This window comes from Raphanus sativus, chromosome 8 (genome assembly GCF_000801105.2).
Source record: "Raphanus sativus cultivar WK10039 chromosome 8, ASM80110v3, whole genome shotgun sequence".
In the NCBI taxonomy this organism is placed as follows: domain Eukaryota; kingdom Viridiplantae; phylum Streptophyta; class Magnoliopsida; order Brassicales; family Brassicaceae; genus Raphanus; species Raphanus sativus.
In genome coordinates this window covers 2,023,134-2,047,526 of record NC_079518.1, presented here as the reverse complement: position 1 = coordinate 2,047,526, position 24,393 = coordinate 2,023,134, and the positions used below count along the sequence as shown (strand labels likewise).

At 36.6% G+C, this 24,393-nt stretch overlaps 6 protein-coding genes and 1 long non-coding RNA gene across 12 annotated transcripts; 4 read left to right on the top strand and 3 right to left on the bottom strand.

Annotated features, from left to right (window-relative positions):
* Window positions 1-167: 167 nt before the first annotated feature.
* Window positions 168-3,649, bottom strand: LOC108820626 (arogenate dehydratase/prephenate dehydratase 1, chloroplastic). Its single transcript, XM_018593610.2, has 10 exons — window positions 3,038-3,649; window positions 1,912-1,979; window positions 1,730-1,822; window positions 1,461-1,661; window positions 1,289-1,369; window positions 1,111-1,206; window positions 949-1,026; window positions 715-872; window positions 539-620; window positions 168-450 (listed from the first exon to the last, which is right to left on the bottom strand). The coding sequence occupies exons 1-10, from the start codon at window positions 3,279-3,281 to the stop codon at window positions 394-396; spliced, it is 1,158 nt and encodes a 385-aa protein (XP_018449112.1). The 5' UTR covers window positions 3,282-3,649; the 3' UTR covers window positions 168-393.
* A 1,020-nt stretch (window positions 3,650-4,669) lies between these two features.
* On the top strand, window positions 4,670-5,841 carry LOC108820635 (mediator of RNA polymerase II transcription subunit 32). 2 transcript variants are annotated; one of them, XM_018593623.2, is made up of 2 exons: window positions 4,670-4,780; window positions 5,136-5,841. In XM_018593623.2, the coding sequence occupies exon 2, from the start codon at window positions 5,165-5,167 to the stop codon at window positions 5,636-5,638; it is 474 nt and encodes a 157-aa protein (XP_018449125.1). In that variant the 5' UTR covers window positions 4,670-4,780; window positions 5,136-5,164; the 3' UTR covers window positions 5,639-5,841. The 2 variants fall into 2 exon arrangements, with proteins under 2 accessions (XP_018449125.1, XP_018449126.1); XM_018593624.2 differs by having other exon boundaries at window positions 4,742-4,827.
* Window positions 5,842-5,970: 129 nt separating this feature from the next.
* On the top strand, window positions 5,971-8,057 carry LOC108820633 (uncharacterized). Of its 3 annotated transcripts, none has more exons than XM_018593618.2 (8): window positions 5,971-6,123; window positions 6,410-6,461; window positions 6,659-6,929; window positions 7,009-7,070; window positions 7,157-7,364; window positions 7,451-7,547; window positions 7,663-7,745; window positions 7,847-8,057. In XM_018593618.2, exons 2-8 carry the CDS (start codon window positions 6,414-6,416, stop codon window positions 7,852-7,854), a joined length of 777 nt encoding a protein of 258 aa, XP_018449120.1. In that variant the 5' UTR covers window positions 5,971-6,123; window positions 6,410-6,413; the 3' UTR covers window positions 7,855-8,057. The 3 variants fall into 3 exon arrangements, with proteins under 3 accessions (XP_018449120.1, XP_018449121.1, XP_056848494.1); XM_018593619.2 differs by having other exon boundaries at window positions 6,111-6,250; XM_056992514.1 differs by lacking the exon at window positions 5,971-6,123 and adding an exon at window positions 6,191-6,289.
* LOC108820630 (ATP-dependent Clp protease proteolytic subunit 6, chloroplastic) lies at window positions 8,047-10,066 on the bottom strand. The gene is made up of 9 exons (XM_018593616.2): window positions 9,866-10,066; window positions 9,678-9,739; window positions 9,476-9,527; window positions 9,060-9,261; window positions 8,912-8,977; window positions 8,683-8,823; window positions 8,535-8,588; window positions 8,348-8,440; window positions 8,047-8,252 (listed from the first exon to the last, which is right to left on the bottom strand). Exons 1-9 carry the CDS (start codon window positions 9,958-9,960, stop codon window positions 8,205-8,207), a joined length of 813 nt encoding a protein of 270 aa, XP_018449118.1. The 5' UTR covers window positions 9,961-10,066; the 3' UTR covers window positions 8,047-8,204.
* Window positions 10,067-12,521: 2,455 nt separating this feature from the next.
* On the top strand, window positions 12,522-14,701 carry LOC108821575 (uncharacterized). Its single transcript, XM_018594577.2, has 2 exons — window positions 12,522-13,824; window positions 14,233-14,701. The coding sequence occupies exons 1-2, from the start codon at window positions 12,574-12,576 to the stop codon at window positions 14,533-14,535; spliced, it is 1,554 nt and encodes a 517-aa protein (XP_018450079.1). The 5' UTR covers window positions 12,522-12,573; the 3' UTR covers window positions 14,536-14,701.
* Window positions 14,702-15,870: 1,169 nt separating this feature from the next.
* LOC108821202 (uncharacterized) lies at window positions 15,871-16,656 on the top strand. 3 transcript variants are annotated; one of them, XR_001944510.2, is made up of 2 exons: window positions 15,871-16,038; window positions 16,142-16,656. It is a non-coding gene; the product is annotated as an uncharacterized LOC108821202 (long non-coding RNA). The 3 variants fall into 3 exon arrangements; XR_001944509.2 differs by having other exon boundaries at window positions 16,134-16,656; XR_008937223.1 differs by having other exon boundaries at window positions 15,871-16,043.
* Window positions 16,657-17,364: 708 nt separating this feature from the next.
* On the bottom strand, window positions 17,365-22,608 carry LOC108822675 (starch synthase 3, chloroplastic/amyloplastic). The gene is made up of 16 exons (XM_018595815.2): window positions 22,350-22,608; window positions 21,762-21,825; window positions 20,547-21,668; window positions 20,247-20,461; window positions 19,899-20,172; window positions 19,653-19,828; window positions 19,471-19,578; window positions 19,267-19,376; window positions 19,079-19,184; window positions 18,839-19,009; window positions 18,639-18,767; window positions 18,363-18,545; window positions 18,156-18,287; window positions 17,973-18,084; window positions 17,777-17,900; window positions 17,365-17,677 (listed from the first exon to the last, which is right to left on the bottom strand). The coding sequence occupies exons 1-16, from the start codon at window positions 22,461-22,463 to the stop codon at window positions 17,548-17,550; spliced, it is 3,270 nt and encodes a 1,089-aa protein (XP_018451317.2). The 5' UTR covers window positions 22,464-22,608; the 3' UTR covers window positions 17,365-17,547.
* Window positions 22,609-24,393: the final 1,785 nt, after the last annotated feature.

Sequence of the window (24,393 nt, the reverse complement as noted above, 5' to 3'; positions counted from 1 at the left end):
AAAGAAGGAATTAGATAACTTGTGACGGACATCTGGTTCTTGTTAAACATCTGATCTCCAATATGGGCATTATTTCTGGCTCTAGTAGTGTCCATCACAAGTTCACAACAATGTGATGAATATTATGAGACTAAATCAGAGTTAAACGATGACTAAAACATGAGAAATGTCAAAAGTATCCACTGAACTTAAGAATTTAAATGTACAAAATCATGTTCTTAACAATAAGCTAGATTAATAACTGTTTGTCTCAGCAATGAAGAGTTTGAAGATGAGAGAATGGTGAAAAGAAAAGAGTCTTGCGGTATAATAACCAAAGCCATAAAACTGGTTCCTCTGTTTGTTTATATTCACATGGTTCTTCTGCACAGTATGGCCACATGCAAGTCTCGGTTATCTGACTAAATCCATGGGATAACACCCGAGTACACGGATGAAACTTGTGAATTCCTGTAAGAACCAAAAGACAAGATCATTAGAATCGGGTAGAGACATGAGACTGGCGATAAAAGCTCTGTGGTTTGCTGAGGACTGATACCTGTAGATGGCCAAGGGCGTGCTGAGCGCGTATTTCAGCCATGGAAGCTTCAAAATCAATGTAGAACAAGTAATCAAAGGACCTGTTCACAAAAACAACAGTCAACTAATTTTCTCATTAAAAAAAAATGTGATCATGATGTTGTGCGTTAGAAGAACTAAACAAACTATACTTACTTGGCGCTTCCATTGTTAGAACCATCAACTACTCTTAGCGGTCTTCTTCTTTGCGGACGACTTTCTATCTTGGATAAGTTAATGCTTCTTAATGCAAAAACAGCCAAGGCCTTGAACAGCACACCAGGACCTTCTTCCAGCGAGAACACAATACTTGTCTGACACACAAAGCAGTAGCATTACTGTTACTAGTACTAGGACTAATTAAAAGTTTCAGCTGATTTGGAATATTACCTTATATGGTCGATCTGTTCTTGGAATCATAGGCTCTCTCGCAAGTATCAGAAAACGAGTCATATTGTTAGCATCATCCTGAGAACATCAAACGTAAAAGATTGCAGATAATCAAAATATGTTTCATCGATCTTCTAAGTCATGAACCATTCAACTTGTTACCTGTATGTTCTCGGCAAGAATATCTAGACCATATATGTTTGCAGCTCGTACACTCGCTATTGCTCCTATGTCCTTCTTCCCGCTTGAAGCAACAGTCTGAAGAAAACACTTAACGTTCTCCATTATCTGTAATCTGAACTTAAAAAAAAAAAAAGACTCATAATCTCAAAGCTGTTACCTGAGCAGCAGTAGCAGTGTCTTTTGCAGAGATTCTCTGTATGCCTAAATCGTTAAGTGAATTCACACATTGATCAAGCGCCTGGGGAGAAAGAAGAAAGCAAAAGTACTCAAACATCAGTGAACTTAGAAGAGTTTCGAGGCAATGGGTGAAGAAGAAGAAGAAGATGAACCTGAGGATGGCTTAGAACGCGTTTAATCTGTTCCTTTGTAACACCAGGCACGCCTAAGAGACAATGATTCACATGCAGATGGACTTCTTGGACAATGTGAAGCCTATGACGAAGAAGGAGATCATAATTACGGTGGATACTACCACCTACTGAGTTCTCAATCGGTAGCACTGCTTTATCCACCAACCAAAGCTCAACAGCCTGAAAAAAAATCAAATGAAAACATAATAAAGCAACCATACTTTACTCTATCTAAAGGAATAATAAACCTGGAACGCAGTTTCAAAGTGTTCACAAGGCACAGTTTCACAATTTGGATATGCTTTTAGCGCTGCTGTCTCGCTATATGCACCTGGTATGCCCTGCAATTGGAGGAGAGTTGCATGTAAACACACAAGCAAATGAATGAAACAGACATATTTGCAGTTAGGTGAGTAAAGTAAGACTTCACCTGAAAAGAAATTCGCACTTTTGAATCATCTCCAGCAGAAGAGTACAGGCTGTTTGCACTTAGCGGTTCTGTAATGAACTCATAAGTGTTAGGGATTGAAATGGGGAGAGAGATAAGAAAAAAAGTAAGAAGATCAATAATAATGAGGCCATGAGACAGAGACAATGCATTTGAGTTTTATAATACTTCTGGGAGAAGTACGTTACTATGTATTAACAACATTTGTTGTCTCACTAAAAATGGATAGGATAACACATGCAGCAAAGCCCTAAATAATCAATGGTCCATGAGACTTACACGACAAGAAAGATTGAATCTGAAAACATTCAGTGCAGCTACTAATATGGAAGAAATTAAGATTTTGGTGTTGAACAAAACCGATACATGTGTAACAAGCCCTAAGCAGCAGCTGACGCAAATGACAATGATTGATATATTTATGAGACTACACGACAAGGAAGACTGAATCTGAAACACCAAATCAAATGCAGCTTGCTAATATGGAAGAAATTAAAAGAATCGATAAATGTGTGTAGCAAAGCAAGCCTTATGTTGCTATGCAAAATGGCAATGATTGATGCATTTACGAGACTAGAGGACACCAAAGAAAGATCAAATCTGAAACACATCAAATGCAGCTACGAATATAGTAAAAAAAAAAAGAAGGAATCTTATGTCAAAAGACATATACCATTCTTAGAATCAAAACATACATAAACCTCATTTCAGAACATCTGAAAAAAAACTCTTAAATACATAAATCTAGAGGAAAATAATTCCAAATACAATTGTGTTCAAAGTTTTAATGTAAACAACCTAAGCAAGGACATGATCATTGTTAGCTCTTCTGACAAATATCTAGGCTAGTGGTAGAAAATGTGAAAACAAAGATTCCTAAATGATCCACCACAACAGCATCTCTACCAGCAATGATCTCTCATCTGCCTGCCTAAAACAAAGGATCCCACAAATCTAAAATCCATCCAAACAGTCTCCCCCTAACAATCACAATCTCAGATTGCATGATCACATAAACACAAACAACCAATCAACACTATCAATGTGAAGACCATTTAAAAACCACGTGTCAATGAAACTAAGAGATAAAATGAACGAGTCGACTCACTAGGAAGCATGCTCAAGTCTCTGTGAAAAGCAACCGACTTTGCCTCCTGAACCAGACCCATTTCATCAGAAGGCTTCTTGAAGAGCTCACGGCCGTCGCCTTCAACGGCAGTGACGGCTCCCTGGGAAGCAGCAGAGGAGGAGCATTCCAAGAGGGAGACGACGCGACGGCGGTGGAGACCCGCAAGAGGGTAACGGTGAGGCGTTTGGGGACAAACCCAGATGGGTAAACACCTCAGAGCCATAGATTTTTTTGGTTGTTGTTTGGAGAGACAGACGAAATCGAGCAATGCGGAGGGGAGGAGTTAGGTCAAGAAAAGTGTCAATGGAGAGATGTGTTTGGTGAGAAAGTATTAGAGAAAGAGACAACAAAAAAAAGTGTGGATTTTTATTAGCTCTTCTGGAAGGTCTTTCAGACACGAGTAAACTCGGAAACTCAGACGAAAGGAAAGGTCCACACTTTCAAGACGTTACGTACATTACTTACACACACATATATTTATTTATTATTATTCTGTTTTTGGACATTTATTATTTTTTCAGGAGTCAATCTAAGAATAGAAAATGTTATCAATTCTTTTCCAATGACCATAAATTTTTTTCCTTTTTAAAGTTGAAAATTAAGTGGAAGTATCCAAAGCCCAATAGTTTGACTAATAGTTTATTGATGAGTCTCTTCAAAACTTGATCTCGACTTTGTAGTTCCGTTCCGTTTAGATATATGAATCGTATTTGTTTGCCAAAAAAAAAAGTTTATTGATGAGTCAACACCAACAAAATAAGGTGTAAACTCCATAAAATGCAGTTGTGTATACTATGGAAAAGAAAATAAAAGAGGCTTTAAGTTGGTATAAGCCATAACTCATTTTCCTTTTTAAAGTTGAAAATTAAATGGAAGTATTATTAATCCAACATTTAAATATAAGAGTTTATTAATGCATTCACATCAAGGAAATATGAAGTTCAAATTCTATAATATGCAAATTACATATATTACGGAAAAAGTTAAAATAGATAACAATACAATATGCTCTAAAGAATATGGTAAAAAGTAAATTTCATATGGCTAATCAAAATAGTATAGTCAAATGTATTTTTTTAATAAATAGATAAAATTACCGTTTACAAAATCGTCTATGTAATATTTTTAAATAATAGTAAATATCATAATTAACCGTACATATGTTAAAAAGTTGAAATTTTTTAAAATAATTAAAATCATTTAGTTTAGATTATTGACAACTATAATTTTAAGACTTGCATCATGCAAAGTTAGCATCTGATCAACTTTTAAAAGTACTAAAATAATCAATCCCTGTATTTTAGTAGAAGAAAACATGTTTTGATATTATATTTTCAAAAATTTAGTAGTTTGAGTCACAAAAATTGGGTTGTGAGATTTGATAATGTTAATAATTTTTTTTTGAAATGATACTCTGTCAATAAAGAAAATCTCTCAAGAAAAGTATTTGTAGACATATGGATTTTGGTATTTAACTTTTATCTTGAATAAAGTTTAACATTTATTCAATAAAAAGGTAGCAAGAGAAAAAAAAGTAGAAGTATGTAATATATTTTTGGATAAGCTAATGAAATGGGTTGACAAAAAAAAATAATGCACCTATCTGGTTTATCCCGGTTAGGTTTGTATCAAACCCGGTCTTGTTGTAACAATAAGCCTAACCATATATACAAAGAGCGAGAGAAAGAGAGAAACAATCATCGTCTCTCCGTTTCAGCTCCGGTAAGTTTCAGAAGCAATCGAACATGTGAAGTTCTTGTAACAAAGATGTAATCTTTTAGCTTCCCGTTGCTACGGCGTTGCAGTTTTTTCTTCCTAGGATTTTGATTTCTCTCATTCTATCCAATTCAGAGTTTTTTTGTTTGTTTTTGTTTAGGGTTCTTGTTTCAATGCCTAAAGTTTTAGACTTTTACTAAGCATAGATAGAACCAATTCAGAGTTTTTTGTGTGTGATTAGTGTTCTTGTTTCTAAAGTTTTAGACTTTACTGGGGGCTCTTGCTTGTTGATTCTGTAGAGAAATCGATTGTTTTAGAGGTTTTGAAATCTCATACTTGATTGGTAACTTGATGTGAGCAGATTTCGAAGTGGTAGGAGGAGAAGGTAAAATGGATAACATTGTGGACTCGTTGAACAAGGCTTACGAGAAGTTCGTTATCGCTTCAGCTGATGTTCTGGAGTCCAAGGAGAGTGCAGGCGGGGTAAAAGCTTCTCTCACCGATGCTGCGTTGGAGAATTTCAAGGAGAAGTGGGAGCTGTTCCGTGTGGCTTGCGATCAAGCTGAGGAGTTTGTGGAGTCAGTGAAGCAGAGGATTGGATCCGAGTGTTTGGTTGATGAGGCTACTGGTTTAACAACAACAACAACAACAGGTAATAATAATAATAACTCAGGAGGCCAAACAACAGCGACTGTTGGTGCTGCGACTAGTCTCCCTCCAATTAGTGCAGTGAGGCTGGAACAGATGAGTAGAGCGGTTCGATGGCTTGTGCTTGAGCTGCAACGTGGGTCTGGTGGTACAGCTGCTGGTTCTGTGCATTCTTCAGGGTTTGATCCTAGGTTCCCTGAAGACTCGACTCAATAGAGTGTGTGTGTGCCTAGTGCCTACTACTCACCTTTTCAATTAGTTAACACATACTTTGTAAGCTACTCTCTTGAGTGTGTTATCATGGATGATGCCTTCTCTTCTTTTGGCCTAATGAGTCTTTATATTCTGACCAAGCAAGAGATTGTTGATCGGTTTTATCTTGTTGTAATTCTTCATAATATTATGTTTATGTTGGGTTAGTCTGGTTTTATGTTTTTTGTATTAAATCATTGATAAAAGGCAACAAAAGAAAATGTGATTCACGTTGAAGAAAAAAGGTGATTCACAAAGTCACAACAAAACCATGACAAGTAAAGAGTTAGAGACGACACTTAAACTTGTTAAAAGAGTTTGAACCACAGAAGACGCTCAGATAGAGAGAGTTAATTTCGCAACACACTTAATTTGCCCAAGGTTTAAGCGAACTAACCACCCAAAGTTTGGATTCTGGGTCTGATCCAGAGGCTAACAGACCCTCGAAAGTGTGTTCCTTTCCTCTCCTCACCTCCCAAAGTTCTTTCTTTCTTTCTTTCTTTCTTTCCCCGAATTAGTTTTTAGGATATAGCTCGATTGGTTTATTTGTTGTTTACCGAGACAGACACTTCTCGTGTGCGTCTATGTTTCTCTTCGATCTGTCCTTTATTTTTTGTGTGTTAATTCTGCTTTATATGCCTATTAACAGATGTTTTTTGTTTGTCCTTCATATGCTTGCTGCAAACCAATCTTATTTGTTCTGGTTCTGTTTGTGTGTTTGTCTGTAATTTTCAGAAATATGGATTTCAATGACCTGATGCCGCTCCTGAGTTTCTGGATTGGTCAAGTGAGTTCTCTCCTTAATTGTTATATATTCTTTTTGGGACTTTTTAGTTTACTAGTAGTAACTTTAAGGCTTGGCTTATAAAACTAAGTGATCAAGAACAGTTTGGTGTTGCCTCAGACGTGCTTAGATCATGTGAAATTAGTTATTTGTAATTCATCTGGTTGTGTCTGAAATTGTTTTGTATATCCCACACACAGATTGGTGATCTTGGTCTTGATTTGCTATGGCGTTTCATACACATAGTTGTGAGCTTATGGCACATCGTCTCTGGCATCTTTGAGGCAATCCTAAGCAATGCCATCTCGTTAGGATTGATTCAAAAGTACAGTGCCATCGACATTGAGAAACTCCGGTGTCTAGCTGTTGTTGTGGATATCGAAGTAGCTCGAGATGTTTCCAAGGTTATTGATCTTTTACAGTGGCTAAAAACCATTGGAGTGAAACAAGTTGGTCTATTTGACTCCCAAGGTAAAGATACCATTATCAAATCATCTCTAATTCTTCCTTCATTAATACATATGATGTCTGAAAGTTTGCTTCTTCTTAGGTTTATTGAAGAAGTCCAAGGATATGATCCTTGAAATGGTCCCGGGTTCAATGTTATTACAGGTATGATGATGATCACAAATGGAGCTATTTAGATTGCTACTTTACCTACCTGCACAATGTCTGTTTTCTTTTTTTTTTTTTAATAGGAGACTGGTGAAAAGGACATCTCTCCTGACCGGAAGGGCATTATTGATATAGAGTTCATTTCATCATCTGACAATAAAGAAGCTGTTGTGAAGGCAGCCAACATACTACTTGAGAAACACTTGAAATCCAACAACCATCCTGAGAAGGATGAAGAAGGGGACAACGTTTTCACAGAGTCCCATTTGAACGAAGCATTAAGAGTTGTTGGTCTGTGTTGTGTTGATTCTCTCTCGTTTTAAAACTCAAAATAACTGTTGAAACGAAAGTGATGAATCTAAAAAACTCTGGCACAGGTGAGAACGTACGCGTGCCTGATCTGATGCTGGTTTATGGACCTGTGAGGAGCCACCTTGGTTTCCCTGCTTGGAGACTTCGATACACTGAGATCGTGTACGTGCTTTTCTACTCTTTTATTCTATGAAATCTTTAGTCATCATTACCTCTTTATATCTTGAGAGCTGAATCTCATTCGGTTGGCATTTTCTTGTTTGTTTGTTGATAAAAGACATATGGGATCCTTGAAGTATATGAGATATGGTTCCCTTCTCAAGGCAATCCATAAATTTACAGGAGTGCGCCAAAACTATGGCAAGTCTCTTCTCCTTTGACCTGGATTTTGTTACTTTGGATTGAGTCAGCCATTGGTTACCTTCTGCTAATGGGAAGAAACTGGATTTTTTTCTTGACAGGCGTTTGATGATATGATTGTCAAGGTGCAGATGGTTATAGAGAGCAGAGCCTCAGAGATTAGTTTTTGGTTTGTGGAGAGTACACATATATATGTCGTTCATAAGAAGACATTTTAGGAGCTACTAATTCAACCATCATTATTGCAAATTTGTTCACATTTTGTTCTGACAAAAACAGTAATAATGTTAAAAAGAATTGCTATCCAAACAACATAGACGCATTGGCCATTGCATTTGCATATGATTTGATTACATATAACTGAATATATAGTAAACAAGTAATGTTCATATTCAATTGAAATGGAAAGGGTTTGAACATGCAATGAAGCTGCATCTATGCATTGTCTTGCACGTTGCTTTAGTATTCTGTTTCCAGTAGACCATCGATAAGGCCGAACTCAAGCGCCTGCATTAGAAAATAACCAGAAAATATCAATCTGCAAAATCCAACAATGGTACAAAATGATGAGCTGTATTAGATTTGGTTGGTATCATCGTTACCTCAGAAGCCGATAAGAAACGATCTCTTTCGGTGTACTGCTGCACTGTCTCAAGAGGCTGTCCAGTGAAAGCTGCATACATCCTGTCAATTTTCTGCAAGCACGAGACAACAACCAAAGAGATCTCAATCAGATGTTTTATAGCTCCAAAGAACTTGACCTTCCATATTCTTAAAACCAAGACTTACTTGTCGTGCTTCAATGGCTTCATTCACCTGTCTCCTCACGTCCTCCACATGTCCCTGCGAAATTTAAGTGAAACAAAATCAGTTTTTAAGTTCATTTGCATATACGCTTCCAAGTACTAACAAGGAGAAGTTAAAAGAGGCATCATACTCCGCATCCAGTTTGAGGTTGATGTATCATGACACGAGTGTTTGGCATTGCATAGCGCATCCCTTTCTCACCTCCAGCAAGAAGAAGTGCTCCTTGACTCGCTGCTACTCCAAACGCTACTGTTCCAACTTTAGGCTTTATCTAAAAACATAGCGAATCTCAACAGGTTAATAATATACTTAAAGAGTTTCTGTGTGAACATAATATCATCATGGGGAAAGGAACTTACCCAAGACATACAGTCATAGATTGCTAAGACGGAGTAGGTGCTGCCTCCCGGACAATTCAAGTATATCTAAAGCAGACAACACTTATCAGTACTTTAAAAAAAAAAAGGCAGGTGAGATGAAATATATAAGTTAATTGAGGAAGCTAACCAAGATGTCGGATTTATCATCAATAGAAGCGAGGGTAACAAGCTGAGATATGACACGCTGAGCAACCTGTGCGTTGATTGGTTGTCCGATGAAGATTATGCGGTTGCGGAATAGCACAGAAGAAAGGTCCAAAGGTCCTCCAGGTGTCATCACTGATGGCATTACAGGCGGGTTTCCTTTTTTCGCCTCTATCACTCCAAATCTATTTACATTACAACAATACATAAAATAAACTCAGTTAGACACATTGATAAAGGTTGAGCTACACATCAACCGTATTTTGCAACCGTATATAGCCTCTGGTAGGCATGTGAAACACAACAATGTGTGTCGGTTGAAATTAGTTATGACAAATAAATCTAGAAAAACACAGGACAGTGAGATACATATACAGCGAGAGTAGAAACAGAGATGACCTTGGATCAATGCTACGAGGATCCTTGTTGCCGGAGACATTACTGGAAAGTCCTGAAAAGCATCATCAAACACAACCCAAATCTCTCAGACACACACATCAACTCAAAACAAATTACTTCTCCAGCATCAAAAAATCAAACTCAGTTCTAACTTCTCCTAAAACCCAAACAACAAATAATCAAAAGAGGCTTTAAAAGTTACCAGCTTTCAATGAATCACCATAAGGACTCGGAAGAGCAGAAACTATACGCCTTGTAAGATTTCTTCACACAAATCAAATCAAATAAAACAAAGAAAAGACAGAAACTTTAGGGTCATAAAAGTAGAACTTACAATGGAACGAGTGCACAATTAAAGCGATGTAAATCGTGTGATTGCGATAAGAGTACCTTTGATTGTGAGATAGATACGAAGTGGGTTTAGCGTTTCTTGTTCGAGAAGAGAAGGTGAGACTGAGAGGAGGTGAAATTGCCAATCCCGCCATTACTAACCAGAGCTCTAAGCTTTTCTCTGTGTCGGAATTTTTTCAGGTTCGGGCGTGGATAGACACAGAGGGCAACACTCCAAGGTTAATGTTTGGACACGAACCCAAACTGAACCCAACAGCAACAAAGACAGGTCTAAAAGTCTCTGTGTCAACCAGAAGGTTCAGAAACAATCCACAACTAGATTCTGACCCGCCCTTAAAGGGCGGGTATATTTTTTGTTTTGATTTAATTTTCATATTTGTGATTTTTTGTGATTATATTTGTATTTTTAATCACATTTATGTATAAATCTTAATCAAAATATATTTCATTAAATAATAGCAATTTAAAAAATTGATCCGGTAGGATTGGGTTGCTGGTCAAACCCGTCAATTCGCGAGTTTCAATTTTGTTTTGGTCAAAAAATATGATCCGCACAACCCGCAAACAAATAATTTATACCGGCACCTGCCCCATTTAATTTTGCAATTTTCCGGGGGTTATAAACTTTTTTAAAATAATTATTTTTATTTTATTATCATAAAAATATAAAAATATATTTATAATAAAAACCATATATTTTAATTTTTTTTTTAAATTAACATACTTTTAGAAAAGTGTTTACTTTACTTTTTATTTTTATTTTCTAAAATACTTTTCGGGTCGGCAGGTACTCACAACTCAAAATCTACCAACTCGCACTCACCCCGAATAAAATACTCATAACACGCATCCATAAATCGATTTTTTCAAAAATTTGAACCAAAATTGTGATATGCCCTTAAAAGGACGGATATATTTTTTTATATTTTTAAGAAATATAATTTTTATAAAATCTAGGCCGTAACCAATTATATTTCTTGATATTTAATGTTAGGCGGATTCGGACTGCGGGCTTTGACCCTAATTGACATGTCTAATAGTTGTCAAAAAATTTCCTTTCAAAGACGGGTATATTTTTGTTTTACTTTGTAAAAATTTATTTTTTATATATGTATGTTACTTTGTAATGATATTTGTGTTTTCTTTATAATCATATTTGTGTTAAGTTTTTTAATTTTTTTTTGGCATAAAGTTTTTTAATTATTATTAGTAAGAGGTATTGATAATTTGATTGAATTTGTGATGTTGCATTACAACTATGCACATGTGCTATAGTCATTTAACACATTCATTTTTTAATTTATTCGTAAAGAATTATTAATGAATCAATATTATTAATGCATGATCTACTTTAAAAAAATTGATTATTTTATAACTATTGTAGTTTGATCAAACACTAACCATGTCCTCTTTATATACTCCTTACAGCAGTTACCATAACCTCTTTATATATTTTGACAATATTTCCTAAAAAAAAAACAACACAGTTTAAACCTTGCGTTTTTCTCCGGAGTATATAAATAGTGTTTTAAGTGGATCCAATTATTATCAATAAGGTATATTCCTATTTTAATAGTATTGATTTGATTCTGACATGCCTTTTAAAAATGTGGGTATATTTTTTGTTTTGATTTTTATAAATGTTTAACTTTTATATTTGTGTTTTCATTGTAATCAAAATTATGTTTTTATTTGTAATCATGTGAGTATAATATTTTTAAAGATTATTAGTAATAAATTTTGATAATTGTATTAAATTTGTGATATTGCATAATTATACGTTTGTACTATAGTCATTTCACACATTAATTTTATTATTTATACTTTATTCTTAAACATTTACTTTTAGATTTTTAGTAATCAAATAGTAATTAAATAGATATAATTATATTTTAAAAAAAAATCATGATTTGATTTCATGTATAGTGATTTATATAACTTTAGTATTATACATAATAATCTGCCATGAAAATAAAAATGGATTTTGTAAATTTTGATCCAATGTAAATGAAAGGATCCACTTTAATTGTTAAAATTAGTTTTTCTTTTTATTAAAAAGATCCTGACTCATGGCTCAATTTTGTCTTTCACGTAAATAAAGATAGGAAGGTAGTTGCCAATGTGACCTAATATGTAGGAAAAGATAACTGATTATATTAAAGTGGTTAGAGTCATCACATATATAGATACAGTTATAGAATATTTGATTTATTTTTTAAGTAAGTTACATGGATAAAAAATAGTTGGACCCAACTAATATCAATTGGTCATGTTGAAGAATTAATAGAATAGATTATTAATTGTAATTTTTGTTTTTTTCTTATTTTTATTTTATTTTCATCAGACATCTACACCCAATATACTTAACCTCAAAAGATTTATTTTTTATAAATAAACAAAACGCTTTATATGTCATAATGATTCATTACTTGATATTTGACCAGAACATGTTAATTTGGTATTATAGTAAACTAGACAAGCCATAATTTTAATTGGCTTGTTTTGAATTGACTAATTGTTTTGGTTAAAAAAAATTCTCACATAGATCTCATTGTTTTAATTTGGATTAAAAATCCATGATTTTAAAAACTGTGTAGTCAAAAAGATAATCTAGTAATGAAGTTCACTTAGCTAAATAGTTAAGGATTTAATTGTTTTTTTTGCGTTGAATGTTGACTAGATAAACACGAAACATACTTATATTTGTTTAAAGAGTTTGTTCTAACTTCTTCGGTACCGGAACTAATATGGCAAAGCCTTCGCCTGTGAACATACCAACCACAACTCTAGAGGACTACGCTCACAGTCCATTCCACTACGCCGTCGTTTTAGGAGACCACGCCGGTCTGATCCGTCTCGTCTCGTCCTTGCCCAAGCTAACCGACCCGGACCAAATCCAAACCGAGTCCGACTCACTGAGCCAAGAGCGAGTCGCCGAGATAATCTCCGCCGTCATCGACCGCCGCGACGTTCCGTTCGGAGAAACGCCTCTCCATCTCGCGGTTCGCCTCGGCGACGTCCTCGCCGCAAAGACGCTTTCCTCCGCCGGCGCCGACGCCGCGCTCCGGAACGTCGCCGGATGGACCGCTTCGCACGAGGCGGTTCGCCGCGGGAACGCCGAGATCGCGGAGATGATTCTCCGTCATCAGCGGCGTTCCGCTTGGTGCAGGTGGAGACGGAGGCTGCCGCGTCTGATCGCGGTTCTCGGCCGGACGAGAGACTTCTACGTGGAGATTACCATCAGCTTCGAGAGCTCGGTGATCCCGTTCTTCGGGAAGATAGCTCCTTCGGATACGTACAGGATATGGAAGCGAGGAGGAGACTTACGTGCGGATATTTCGTTAACCGGGTTCGACCGGTTTAAAATTCGCCGCGCGAAACAGAGGTTTCTCTTTTTAAGTGAAGGAGTGGAGCTTCTTGATGACGTGTCTACTCCCGGTACGCTGCTTGTGTTGAACAGAGACGATAAAACGATATCAAACGCGTTCGAAAACGCGGGTAACGAGAGAGAGATGGATGTGACGAAAGCAGAGCTCGTTGAGATGAAGAGCTGGCGAGGGAAAGAGAAGGTCGAGACCGTTGGGAAATGGAGAGCCAAAGGTTACGAAGTCAAGAACGTGAGAATGGTCGGAGAGACAGAGCAGAACTCGCCTTCGGACAGTCAGAATGGTCGGAGTTTCTCGAAACCGTTGACGAGGCAGCTCAGTTGCTCTAACGTCGAGGAGAAAGAAGTTCAGTCGTCGTCGTCGCTGGGGAGGAGTAGAAAGTCCGTTTCTTTACCGGCGGCGGAGGTTCCGGTGGCGGCTTCTGCACCGAGGGTCAAAGAGAAGGAGACTGCGAAGAGCTTGAGTCCTTCGGTTTGGTTGACGAATGATTTTCCTTTGAAGACGGAGGAGCTGCTTCCTCTGCTTGATATTTTAGCGATTAATGTTGAAGCCGTTCGGAGAATGAGGGAGCTGCTCACCGTTAAGTTTCCGGCGGGAAGTTTCCCGGTTAAGGTATAAAAATGGCATTTTTATAATCCGAATTGCATCAATAACGGTTTATCATACGTGTCGTAAGTTTATTGGTTGGATTAGAATTAGCACTGATGTGGCATGCCGGTTTCGGTTTGGTCTTGTAATTTATTTGGTTTGATTCGTTATGGTACAGTTTTAATTACGTTTTGATGGTAGTTCTTAATTAAGTGCATATAACCTCTAGGCATATAACGTACCATTTGATAAAAATTTAAGAAATTCAGTTTTTAATCTGTTAAGTGTTTTCCTTTCAGCTTAATCGTTCTAAATTACAATTTATTGGGGAACAAATAATTCAAATTTTTATTTGTTTTCAATCTTGGTATAACGGGTAAACCAATATTAGACAGTACTGATTAGTTATATTTTGTTTTTGGTGGGAACCAGTTGTCGATACCGGTGATCCCAACGGTGAAGGCAGTCATGACATTCAGCAAGTTCGTGGCTCTCCCGCCGATGGATCAGTTCTACACACCAGTGTCAAGCCCAAGACACATCTCAGCTGGAGTCGAAGACGGAGAATCTGATACAAGAACCTCAACTTCACGGCGATCATTTTCAACGCCCTCTTGGCTGAAACTGAAGGCTACCAAGAAAAGCTCACAGCGACGGTTGAAGAAGGAGCAGGCACAAATGGTGGATCCATTTGCCATACCAGCAGGGTATAAGTGGACGAGCAACTCAGACTAATCAGGTAAACAAACTGTTTTGGGCTTGGGTGTTTCGGCCAATGGTTTATGCATTATAGATGATTAATATACACCTATGTGTTTCATTTTGTTGTTGTTGTTGTAAACTTGCCAACCATGAAGAATTGATTGAGCCAAGTCAAAGGAAGATGATTACAATGTTTATAATGCTCTTTGTCACGTAGTCTTAATTTTTCATCCATGATAATAATAAGTGGAGTCGCAATGATAAATATATAACCAAAGCATAGAGTAAAATAACGGATCTGAGCGCAAAAGTTACATGAGTTTTTGGTCTAAAAGTTCACATTAAAATTTAGGGTTTTACGTTAATGTTTGCATTTTCTTTGTATACAGCATTAATGTTTACATGTGAAAGCATAAAACACATGTTTTTTTTTAATTTCCAGGGGATAGTTCAGGTCTTAACTATTTCTAAATTAACTTTCTTTAAAGAAAATTTTAATGTTAATTGAACTCATAATCTCTAGATCCTTACCAGATAATGTAAGAGTTTAATTTAGTCCGTAATTAAATCACATGTTGACACTTTAAACGGCTGATCACTTCGGTGAACTTTGAAGAGGATGATGCATTTGTTTCTTTTCCTTTCATACGTACATAAAACAAAAATATTTCAACATTCTTAAGGAAATACTAAATAAATGATAGGAACTTAACAAAAAAAGAAATAAATAGCGGGGGAGAATATTTGGAAAGATGAGCCATATTAACTTCGAAATTCAAATGTATATTGGGAGTGACATAACCCCACCAACATGCCTTGCTTTCTCTTACAAACCTCATAAATACTAAATTGAAAGCTCGTGGGAACATTGTTCCTTTAATTAAGCGTTATCTAGTTATGAACTTATTACTGAACACCAGTAAAATACGGAATGAAAACTTCGGATATTAGTTAACGCTTATTTTATCGGGGTTACAAATGGATTAGTTCAGTTGATGTAATAAGAAACCAATCAATTCTTGTTTTCTGTGATAAAATAACTAAATGCATATTTAATGGAAAAACATATTATAATAATTTAAATAGAAGAGTTTGAGGTGGTTAGACCACATATTTAGATGTTTTCAGAGACCAATTTGTTAGGCCACTGCGACAACGAATTTCTTGGAATTTTTCATATGAAATTATTTTGATAATTGATAGCATCGGTTGTAAAACATATATATTTATACATACTAGTATAAACAATTCAAATTTAACAAGAACACATACTAATACTTATATTCAAAAAAAAAGTATTCTATAGAAACAGTTCAAATTTAATAATCAACCTCCTTTTTGGTATGGGGTTGTTGGTCTAATTTAATGCTAGTCTCTTCTTCATCTTCATATTTATATCTTCTTCGTCACTTTGCAGTCCCATAGACTTTGTAAAATAGCCACATTCTTCTTCTTTTCTCCTTTGATTCTTCTGCTTATAGTACTTGTATTTTGACGTTGCCTAAGAGTTTCGTGAGGATCCAATGACCTTCTCCGGTAAAGTAACATTTTTTTGTGCCGACAATCATTTATATACACAATTTGATTTGATGTATAATTGATGCTATTTTTTTGTTCTTGATTTTCTGGAGCTGGCTAGTGATGATAATCAGGGGTGAGACTGGTGTTGATGTAAAGGTAACGCGAGATATTAGTGCGGTTCAATCAAATAGTCGTACTCTTAGCTATTAGAGATCGGTTTTGTTCGATTGAGCCGTGCCAATATCACGCATAAAACCAACATGTCGAAGACGAGTTATTAACCTCAAAAGTATATTGTCAATCTTTTCAAAATTATTGTTTACTATTCTGAATGATTTTCAGTTCGATACTTTCTTTCTTCCAAGGTACCGTACATGATGTTAACAAGTAACACAAACCCCAAAATCCAAGTACAAGGCGGAAAACACTTCTATTTCTAGAAAGTATCAAAGGAATTTCAAGCAAAGAATATATATATAGTGACATGCCAAGGGAGTAGAAGTACTAGCTAGATTGTAAATGTTGTCATGGTTTACAATAGTGATTAGTGAGGATGTTGCAACAATACTAAAAGTTATATAGTTTATATTTGTAATTATTTGCACTTGTGTCTATAATTTAATTGTGGAAAGATATGTCTTGTTTTATATAGTATTTATTTAATAAGTGTATGGTTTCAAAGCTTTTTCGTTAATCATACGACAATTAGGAAGTCTGTTTCTGGACTCAGTCTCAGTAGGCAATAGCCAGTAGGGTTTAAATCTATTAGATTTCATCAAGTCGTTCAGGATTTCCTGGAAACATGTTTGTGACAAAAATGTAAACATTCTCCGGAAGTATGTTAGGAATATTATAATTTAGTTGAGAAGAAACATTTTCTTTTACTGTAGTACTGTTCCCAGACGATGTCCAACGACTTGATCAGCTATTGAATAACAAAAATCAAACATGAGTCGTCCAGAAAATTAATTTGATACAAACTCAATAGTCAATACAGTAGTAAAGTCCAAGAAAATAGGTCATAGAGAAACAAGAAGTGGCGCTAATGAGATTTAATGAGAAGCAGAAAAGGAGGACATGTGACAACAAGGACTCTATTGTCTGTCATAGGACAAACCAAATGTGACCAAAACATTACTTCCTTGTCTCTCATTAAACTACTTCACTAACTATTTTTTGCATACATTTATTAATTTTCTCACCCAAAACCCCACTAGAAGCAAAATAATAATAATACTAATTGCTCTCTCTTTTCTTCTCTAGAAAAGTACCAAGTCATTTCAGTTAGAAATAAACTTACAAATATAACCGTGGTAAAATATATATATATATATATATATATATATAAACTTTGCTTAGCTTTATTTTTTTTTCAAAATTACAAAGGCATAATAATCCATATGATCTTTGAATGCTTTGGGAACGTTACAAAGAGAAGAAAGGACCAAACTTGCTATAGCTTATTTCTGTACATACAAAGAGAATTGATCTTACAACTTTCATGTTTCTTTGTTCATCTTCTTCTCACTTGCGTGCAGAGTGATAGAGCTCAATGTACTCAAGTGCAGGACGATTCCATGACCAGTCTTGCTCCATCACCGTCTTACACAGCGAGTTAAACCACTCTCTCCCATCGTACCAAGCCGATATCGCCCTTCAAGAAGAAGAATGAAAAAAAAAAACAAGACACACCAAGTTAACAGTAATGCACCAATCAACTAGAGAGTTAGTTTAGAGAGTTTGGTTGTCTTACCTATTGAGAGCATAGTCCACACCAGGAGCATCAGCTCCATCAAAACTGAAGCCATTAGGTTCTAGAACTTGAGCTTGTGCTCTTTCTTTATCATGGTCCACATCAAACACCGTGTCATAGAGTCCTATATTGAACACAAAGATGACAAACCTTAAAGCCAGCTCGGTCTTTAAAGGGAATCAGGTAAAACCGTTACCTCCAGTTTTTCTTACGACAGGAACAGCACCGTATCTCATGGCAATGAGCTGTGTCAGTCCACACGGCTCAAATATTGACGGTACAAGAATAAAGTCAGCCCCAGCATAGATCTAAAGAGTAAAACACACAAAAAGAGTTAAGAGCAAAGCAGTGAAACAACGGTTCTGTAAATTTTTAATACCAAGTGGGAAAGAGGCTCGTCGTAGGTTAGAACAAGCCTAGCTCGATCACCGTGAGTAGAATGTAACTGATTTGCCAAGTTCACGAAATCATTTTGGATCCTAGGATCAGGAGCTGAACCTAGCAATACAACCTGCTTTTCAAGAAAACTGGTTAAGGACTGTGAAGAAGTTCATGACAAGACATTTTAAAGGTTTTGAGTAAGGACCTGTCCATTGCGTTCCAAGGTACGCCAAATAGCGTGTTTGATCAAATGTATTCCTTTCTGGTGAGTTAAGCGTGTGATGATTCCTACTAAAGGAAGATCAGCGCTCTTTAGTCCAAGCCTGTTTTGCAGTTCTTCCTTGGCTGCTCTTTTGCCTTCTAATACGTTCTCTGAAGTATAAGGCACCTAAGCCACCGCACAAAAGTAGTTCAAACATCACAAAGATGTAGCAACTAGCAAAGCAATATGAAAGGAGAATACAATGAAGTGAAGCTTTACCGGAATGAAGTTATCGTTGTATGGATCCCATATGTCTGGATCGATTCCATTTACTATTCCGTGGAACTTGTATAAGTGTGGAGAGATTACAGAGTTTCCAGCAACTTCCTTGGCATATGTTCGTGAAACCTGATGATGATAAGAGGCATAAATAGTCATTTTCAATATCTTTGTAAACAGATATGTTTACAGGAACTTACCGTTGTAGCTTTGTCTGCAAACGTCATGGCTTTACCAATGGCACTTGCTCCAAATTCCAAGTTATGGATTGTGAAGACGACGCGTGTTTTAATCAAACCGTAATGCGTGTATTGATCCTTGAACAGCCACGAAACTGGAGCGCTGGACCAGTCGTGACAGTGAAGAATGTCCTGTACATGTTGAGACCACAAGTTAAGTAAAAAATGTTAAAAGACTTTCTATATGAGGAGTAGACTCACTGGATGAAAACCTCCTTGAAGAAGGAACTCAAGAGCCGCGTGACAGAAGAAACCAAATCTTCCTGCATCATCTGCGCAACCGTAAACACATCCTCTCTGGAACAGTCTGCAACAGTCAAGCAACAACAACATCAGTTCTTCATGAATGGGACTGGAAATAGCTTAAGGAGAAATGCACAAAGCTAAACCCATTCTGCGGATCTAAAAAGTAAACCGAAACGCCTTCCACTTTTCCATGCCAAACTTTTATCTCAGTTTCTCCCCAGTGATAGCTTCTGTTGAACTGCAAGTCCTTCACCTATTCATCAAAAAAGTTTAAGTACAAAGAGAGATGCACAACACAAAGGGGAAGTGAAAGTGGGGGAAGGTATGCGAAAAGGTATTGATCTTACAAAGTTGTACTTTATGCAATCATACTTTGGGAAGATGATATCAACATTATGGTTTAATTCTTGAACAGCACGAGATAGACTAGTGACAACATCGCCTAAGCCTCCAACCTGCAAGCAACAAAACATACACATAAACCAATGTTTTTTTTTATGGTTTAAAAACCTCACGGTCTTACGGTTACCTTTGCAATGGGTGCCATTTCAACAGCAATATGAACAACGTGTAGTGGTGGTTCCTTGGCAATACCTCCCACTACAGGTAAGTGGTAATCCAAGCCATATCTGTTATCAAATACTCCACCATCTTCTTTCTCGGAGAAAACAAAGTCCATCATGTAAGCATCTAATGGAACCTTAGCTGGAAAAAAGAGAAACATTAGTCACATTAGCCTCTAGAATGGTTATCTTTTTACAAACTGGAGTCTTACCTGAAGTCATCACGTGCGAGCTTCCATCATCAGCTGCTTCCATTTTCTGAGGTGGCAAAGGACCCAAACGATGAGTCCAACGATTAAAAGAGCCTCTAAACCAAACCTCAGGCTTTCCATTCAAAACCGTGTTTGAAGGATTGTAGAAAACTGTCACAGGTCTCCCCGCTTGAATCTCTAGAGGCTCCGTGTAAACCACGTCTTTCTGAGAAAGCAGAAACTTTTTGAGTGTTCTTTCCTTAGTTTCTGCTTTCAAGCGAGCTGTTTTCTCCATCTGCCAAAAAAAAAAGATGAAGATATGTAAATACAGTTAGATGTATGGTTAAAGAGGATAAGCTGGTCACTAACCTTGACACGCATAGCTTCCTCTTTCAACCGCCTCTCCTCCTGAAGTTTCCTAAACATCAAGCTCTCTTCCTCTGACCAGTAAAGCTCTTTTGAAGTTCTTAGAGGAACAAGTGCGTGAAAATCTTGGTGACTATTATTGTCATACAGAAACGCTCCTTCAGGCGGTCCATCAGCAAAGACCCAGTCAATGACTAAAGCACTCACGGGAACTATGACTACATATCAAAAATGAAAAGGAACAATAAAACAACAGGAGAAACCTTAACCTCAAGAAGATAAAAGAAAACTTCATATAAATACCTTCAGCGACACACCAATCTTCCTTCTTTGAATCAGCCTTTAGCTCAGCATCATCAACAAGCTTTTCAACCATAGATAATCCATCAACCCAGTTATTAAACCCTCCATGTATCCAGATCTCTTTGGCATAACCTAGAGGACCAGAGCTTTTATTGTAATATATCTTCACTTTATCACCAGCTTTGAAATCACTCGGTTCAATGTACCAAACATTCTCATCTGAGATAACAGCTTTCTGAAGAGCAGGTTGTAGCATCTCACGCCTCTTCTGGGTCTCCACCTTTGCTTGCTCTCTATCAGTTTCAATGGCAGCCTTTCTCGCTTCGATTCTTCTCTTCTCTTCCTCTTGCCGCTCTCTCTCGGCTTCTTCCTTAGCTAGCTTCTCTTGCTCTCTCCATTTCTCTTCAAGAAGAAAATTCTCAAACTCGACTCTGTCCATCCCACCTTTGATCTCTACACTGAAGTCTTTTGAGTAATTGTTGTCATAAACGCTTTGGCCGTTGAAAAACACAAAGTCCATCTTATAAGCTTCTTTGGGGATGTGTAGGAGACATGACAGCCAATCTCCATGGAGCTCTGTCTTTTCCAGTCTCCTTGAGAAAGATTTCCATCTCCAGTCGTTAAACGCCCCCATGATCAAAACATCAGGTTCGTTGCTCAGAGACGACAGAGTCCTGTTGAGAAACACTTCTATGTCTTCATCAGGTTTGGCCACAAGAGGATACACAAACATTCTATCACCTCTTGCCAATGTTTCCTCTGCAAGCGCTTCTATCTCCTTCCTACGAAGATTCTCTCTTTCAGCTTTTAGCTTTTGTTCTAACAAAACATCCTCATCCTCGGTTGGTTTCTTGTCCACCTGATCACTTCCATCTAACACATTGCTCTCATCCAAAACAGAAGAACCTTGTTTCTGTACAACAGCTTCAGCTTCGGGCAACTTACTGACTCCTATACCCTCATTAGTTACTGTGGAAGTTGTTGCATTGCTGTCTTTTTCATCGTTCTTCTTCGGAGTTCTTTTCTGAGCACTTCCTACTGTTGTTCTTCTCCCAAAACCTCTGGGAGATGAACTTTTAGGCCCTGAAGCTGACATTCTTTCTTGCTTCTTCCTTGAGAAATCTGTGTAAACAAGAAAAAATAAAAAGACTGAATCAGGAATCAACAATGAGAAGTTACATTAAAAGTCTGTGAACAGATTCTTGAATGTTAAACCTGCACTTGCTGTGATCTGATGCAGAAACCCATTTGAGTTGTATTGACTTTCCAACGAAGCAAGCTGAGAACCAAACATGTTGATGGTTAGAAGCCAGAAAAAAAAAATAGACAAAAAAAGAACACATGAACTAATCAATCATACAAGAAGTAAACTAGCTGAATCATATAATCAAAACTATACAAAGATGTCACATTTTCATTCCTCCAATGCTGTGAATCTTCAGCTCAGGCTCTAACTTAAAGTTTAGTAATCAACAAAGTTTTCACCCTTCAACTTTGTTTTTCAAAGTTGAGATTCTAAATGCAGTGAGGATTGATATTTTCTAAAGAAATGAACTCACTTCCTATAAACAGTCAATTCGAGATGGGGCTTAAAACTTGAGGTTCATTCCCAATCCAGAGACCCTACCAAAGTTGAATCTCCTAAAAGATACTTTCTATCAAATTTCAATCCAACTAATCATTTCCTAATCAAAAAGACGATCACACTGGCAAAATAGTAGAACACTTTGCACTTCAATTCCCAGAAAAAAAAGTAGAATCCAAAGAGCATCGAACAACGGTAGAAATGTAAAGGAGACTTACACTAGAAATGGGGCGATGAAGAAACCCAATAAAAGTATTGATCTTGAGCCGACCCTTTTGCTGTAAACCGGGTCTGAGACTCGTCGGTGTCTGTATCTGCCAACACACTTCCATGGCTGCCCACAGAGAAAGAGAAAGGAAGAAAGTGTTTGTGTACTTGTTCTTCTTCAGGTAGAAGTATATGCTGAGAAGAGAGAGAATGTTTGTTACTGAAGCATCCCCTCCACTGCTTCTTCACTGAAACTAATCTCTATAAATTTATATTTTATTCCTCTTAATTAAGGGAGAGAGACATAGGCCATGTGTTTGGTTAAATATTATTTATATGCTCAACACGACTTTACTTCATGTAATGAAAAATGTTTTAGACCTTATCACGTGCTTAGTACAATGTGATTAGCTAGGCTCGTGACAAAGATATCTCGCTTGGCCGGTGCATAGGCGTCACGTGTTAACCAATATCTGATTTTACAAGTCCACCACCACGTCAAGCCTTAAGCGGATCCTCTTTTCCAAACACTAACCGTTGATTAGAATCGTCAAAGTGTCCGTCCACGTGTACGAACAGTACGAAGTTTTTACTCCACTTGCTCTCGAAAAGACCCTCCGTTTGGTTAAGGGAAAAAAACAAAATTAAATAGTTTTGGTTTATAAAAAATAATCATGCTCTCGAAAAGACCTTCCGTTTGGTTAAAGGAAAAAAAACAAAATTAAATAGTTTTTGGTTTATAAAAAAAATCATAATTTGAATAATTACCAATACCGGTTTGAAAGGAGACCGGGTCGTTACAGCGATCGTGATATAATGTGTTCCAGAAGTGATAGAGCCTGTTTAGAATGAATGGTAGAATACAGAAGAAATGGCAGAACATGCATGTATTATAGTAAAGTATGGATCATAGATTCATAGAAAAAGTGATAAATTTTCGGAAGACATGTTTTACATAACAATAGGAGTAGAAAATGAATCCTAAAAGTTGTAGAACACATAAAAAGTAGTTTAAAAAAACAAATTTAAAACCAATAACGTAAACTCTTTTTCTATTTTTATATATTTTTCTCATTTTTAAAAATTATAAAAAATTAGTTTATACTATTTTAATACTCCTAATTAGTTAAGCATATTATTGATTAAAACTGGAAAAAAATTAAAGAAGGTATAATATTAGGACAATATATGAGTTTTTGGGTCCTCTTTAGCCAAATTTCCCATCATTATATCCACTAAAGTCTAAGTTAGAAAACCCAAACCATATGTGGATGTATTAATTTTTGCATGAGAGTATATATACTAACTTAAATTCTTTAGGTACAAAAAAAAATTATTTGAATTATATCAATATTAGATGAACATATTCCCACTGAATATAAGTTCATAACTGGTGTCTCTATAATGTTTTCACTGAAATCGAATTTTGTAATGGTTCACCAAACTTAGATTTTGTATGATATGTTAGTACAATGACAAGCCACATGATTTTTTTGTAAAGCGTTTACTAAAAGCAATTAGAGAAAAGAGTGTGAGTGGAGTTTTAGCTAGTCTATTTGAATTTGGAAAAGAGATGGATAATGTTGGCGAGATAACTAAGTACCGTTCATTTAAGCCCCTAAGCCAAGCCTCTTCTCACAGTTTTGAATACTCATGTAAAGTATTCATTTAAGCCCCCTTCCCCAAGCCACTGCGTAAGTATACAAAAAGTATGTAGTATGGGAGGGATAAACGGTGGGCTCTAAGGTCGGTAGAAGCCCAAAAGACCAAGCCCAAAGTATGTCATCACCAACGACCATCAACCTCGATCTCTTCGTCTGTAATAGACAAGAAATCCGTATCGGGCTGCAAAAAACAAAGAGAAGATCTGTCTAATAATACTGCATAACGGATACATGATTCGCTCTTATCATTGAGGGCAACCTAGATGACTAACACGTATAAGGGGATCCTCACTTCTTGCACTAGGATCCGGAAAGTTTTCCTGTGTATAAAGGGACTACGCAGCTCAATTTTGGGAGTCCACATTTTATAGTCTCAGTAAATTAAAAAAGA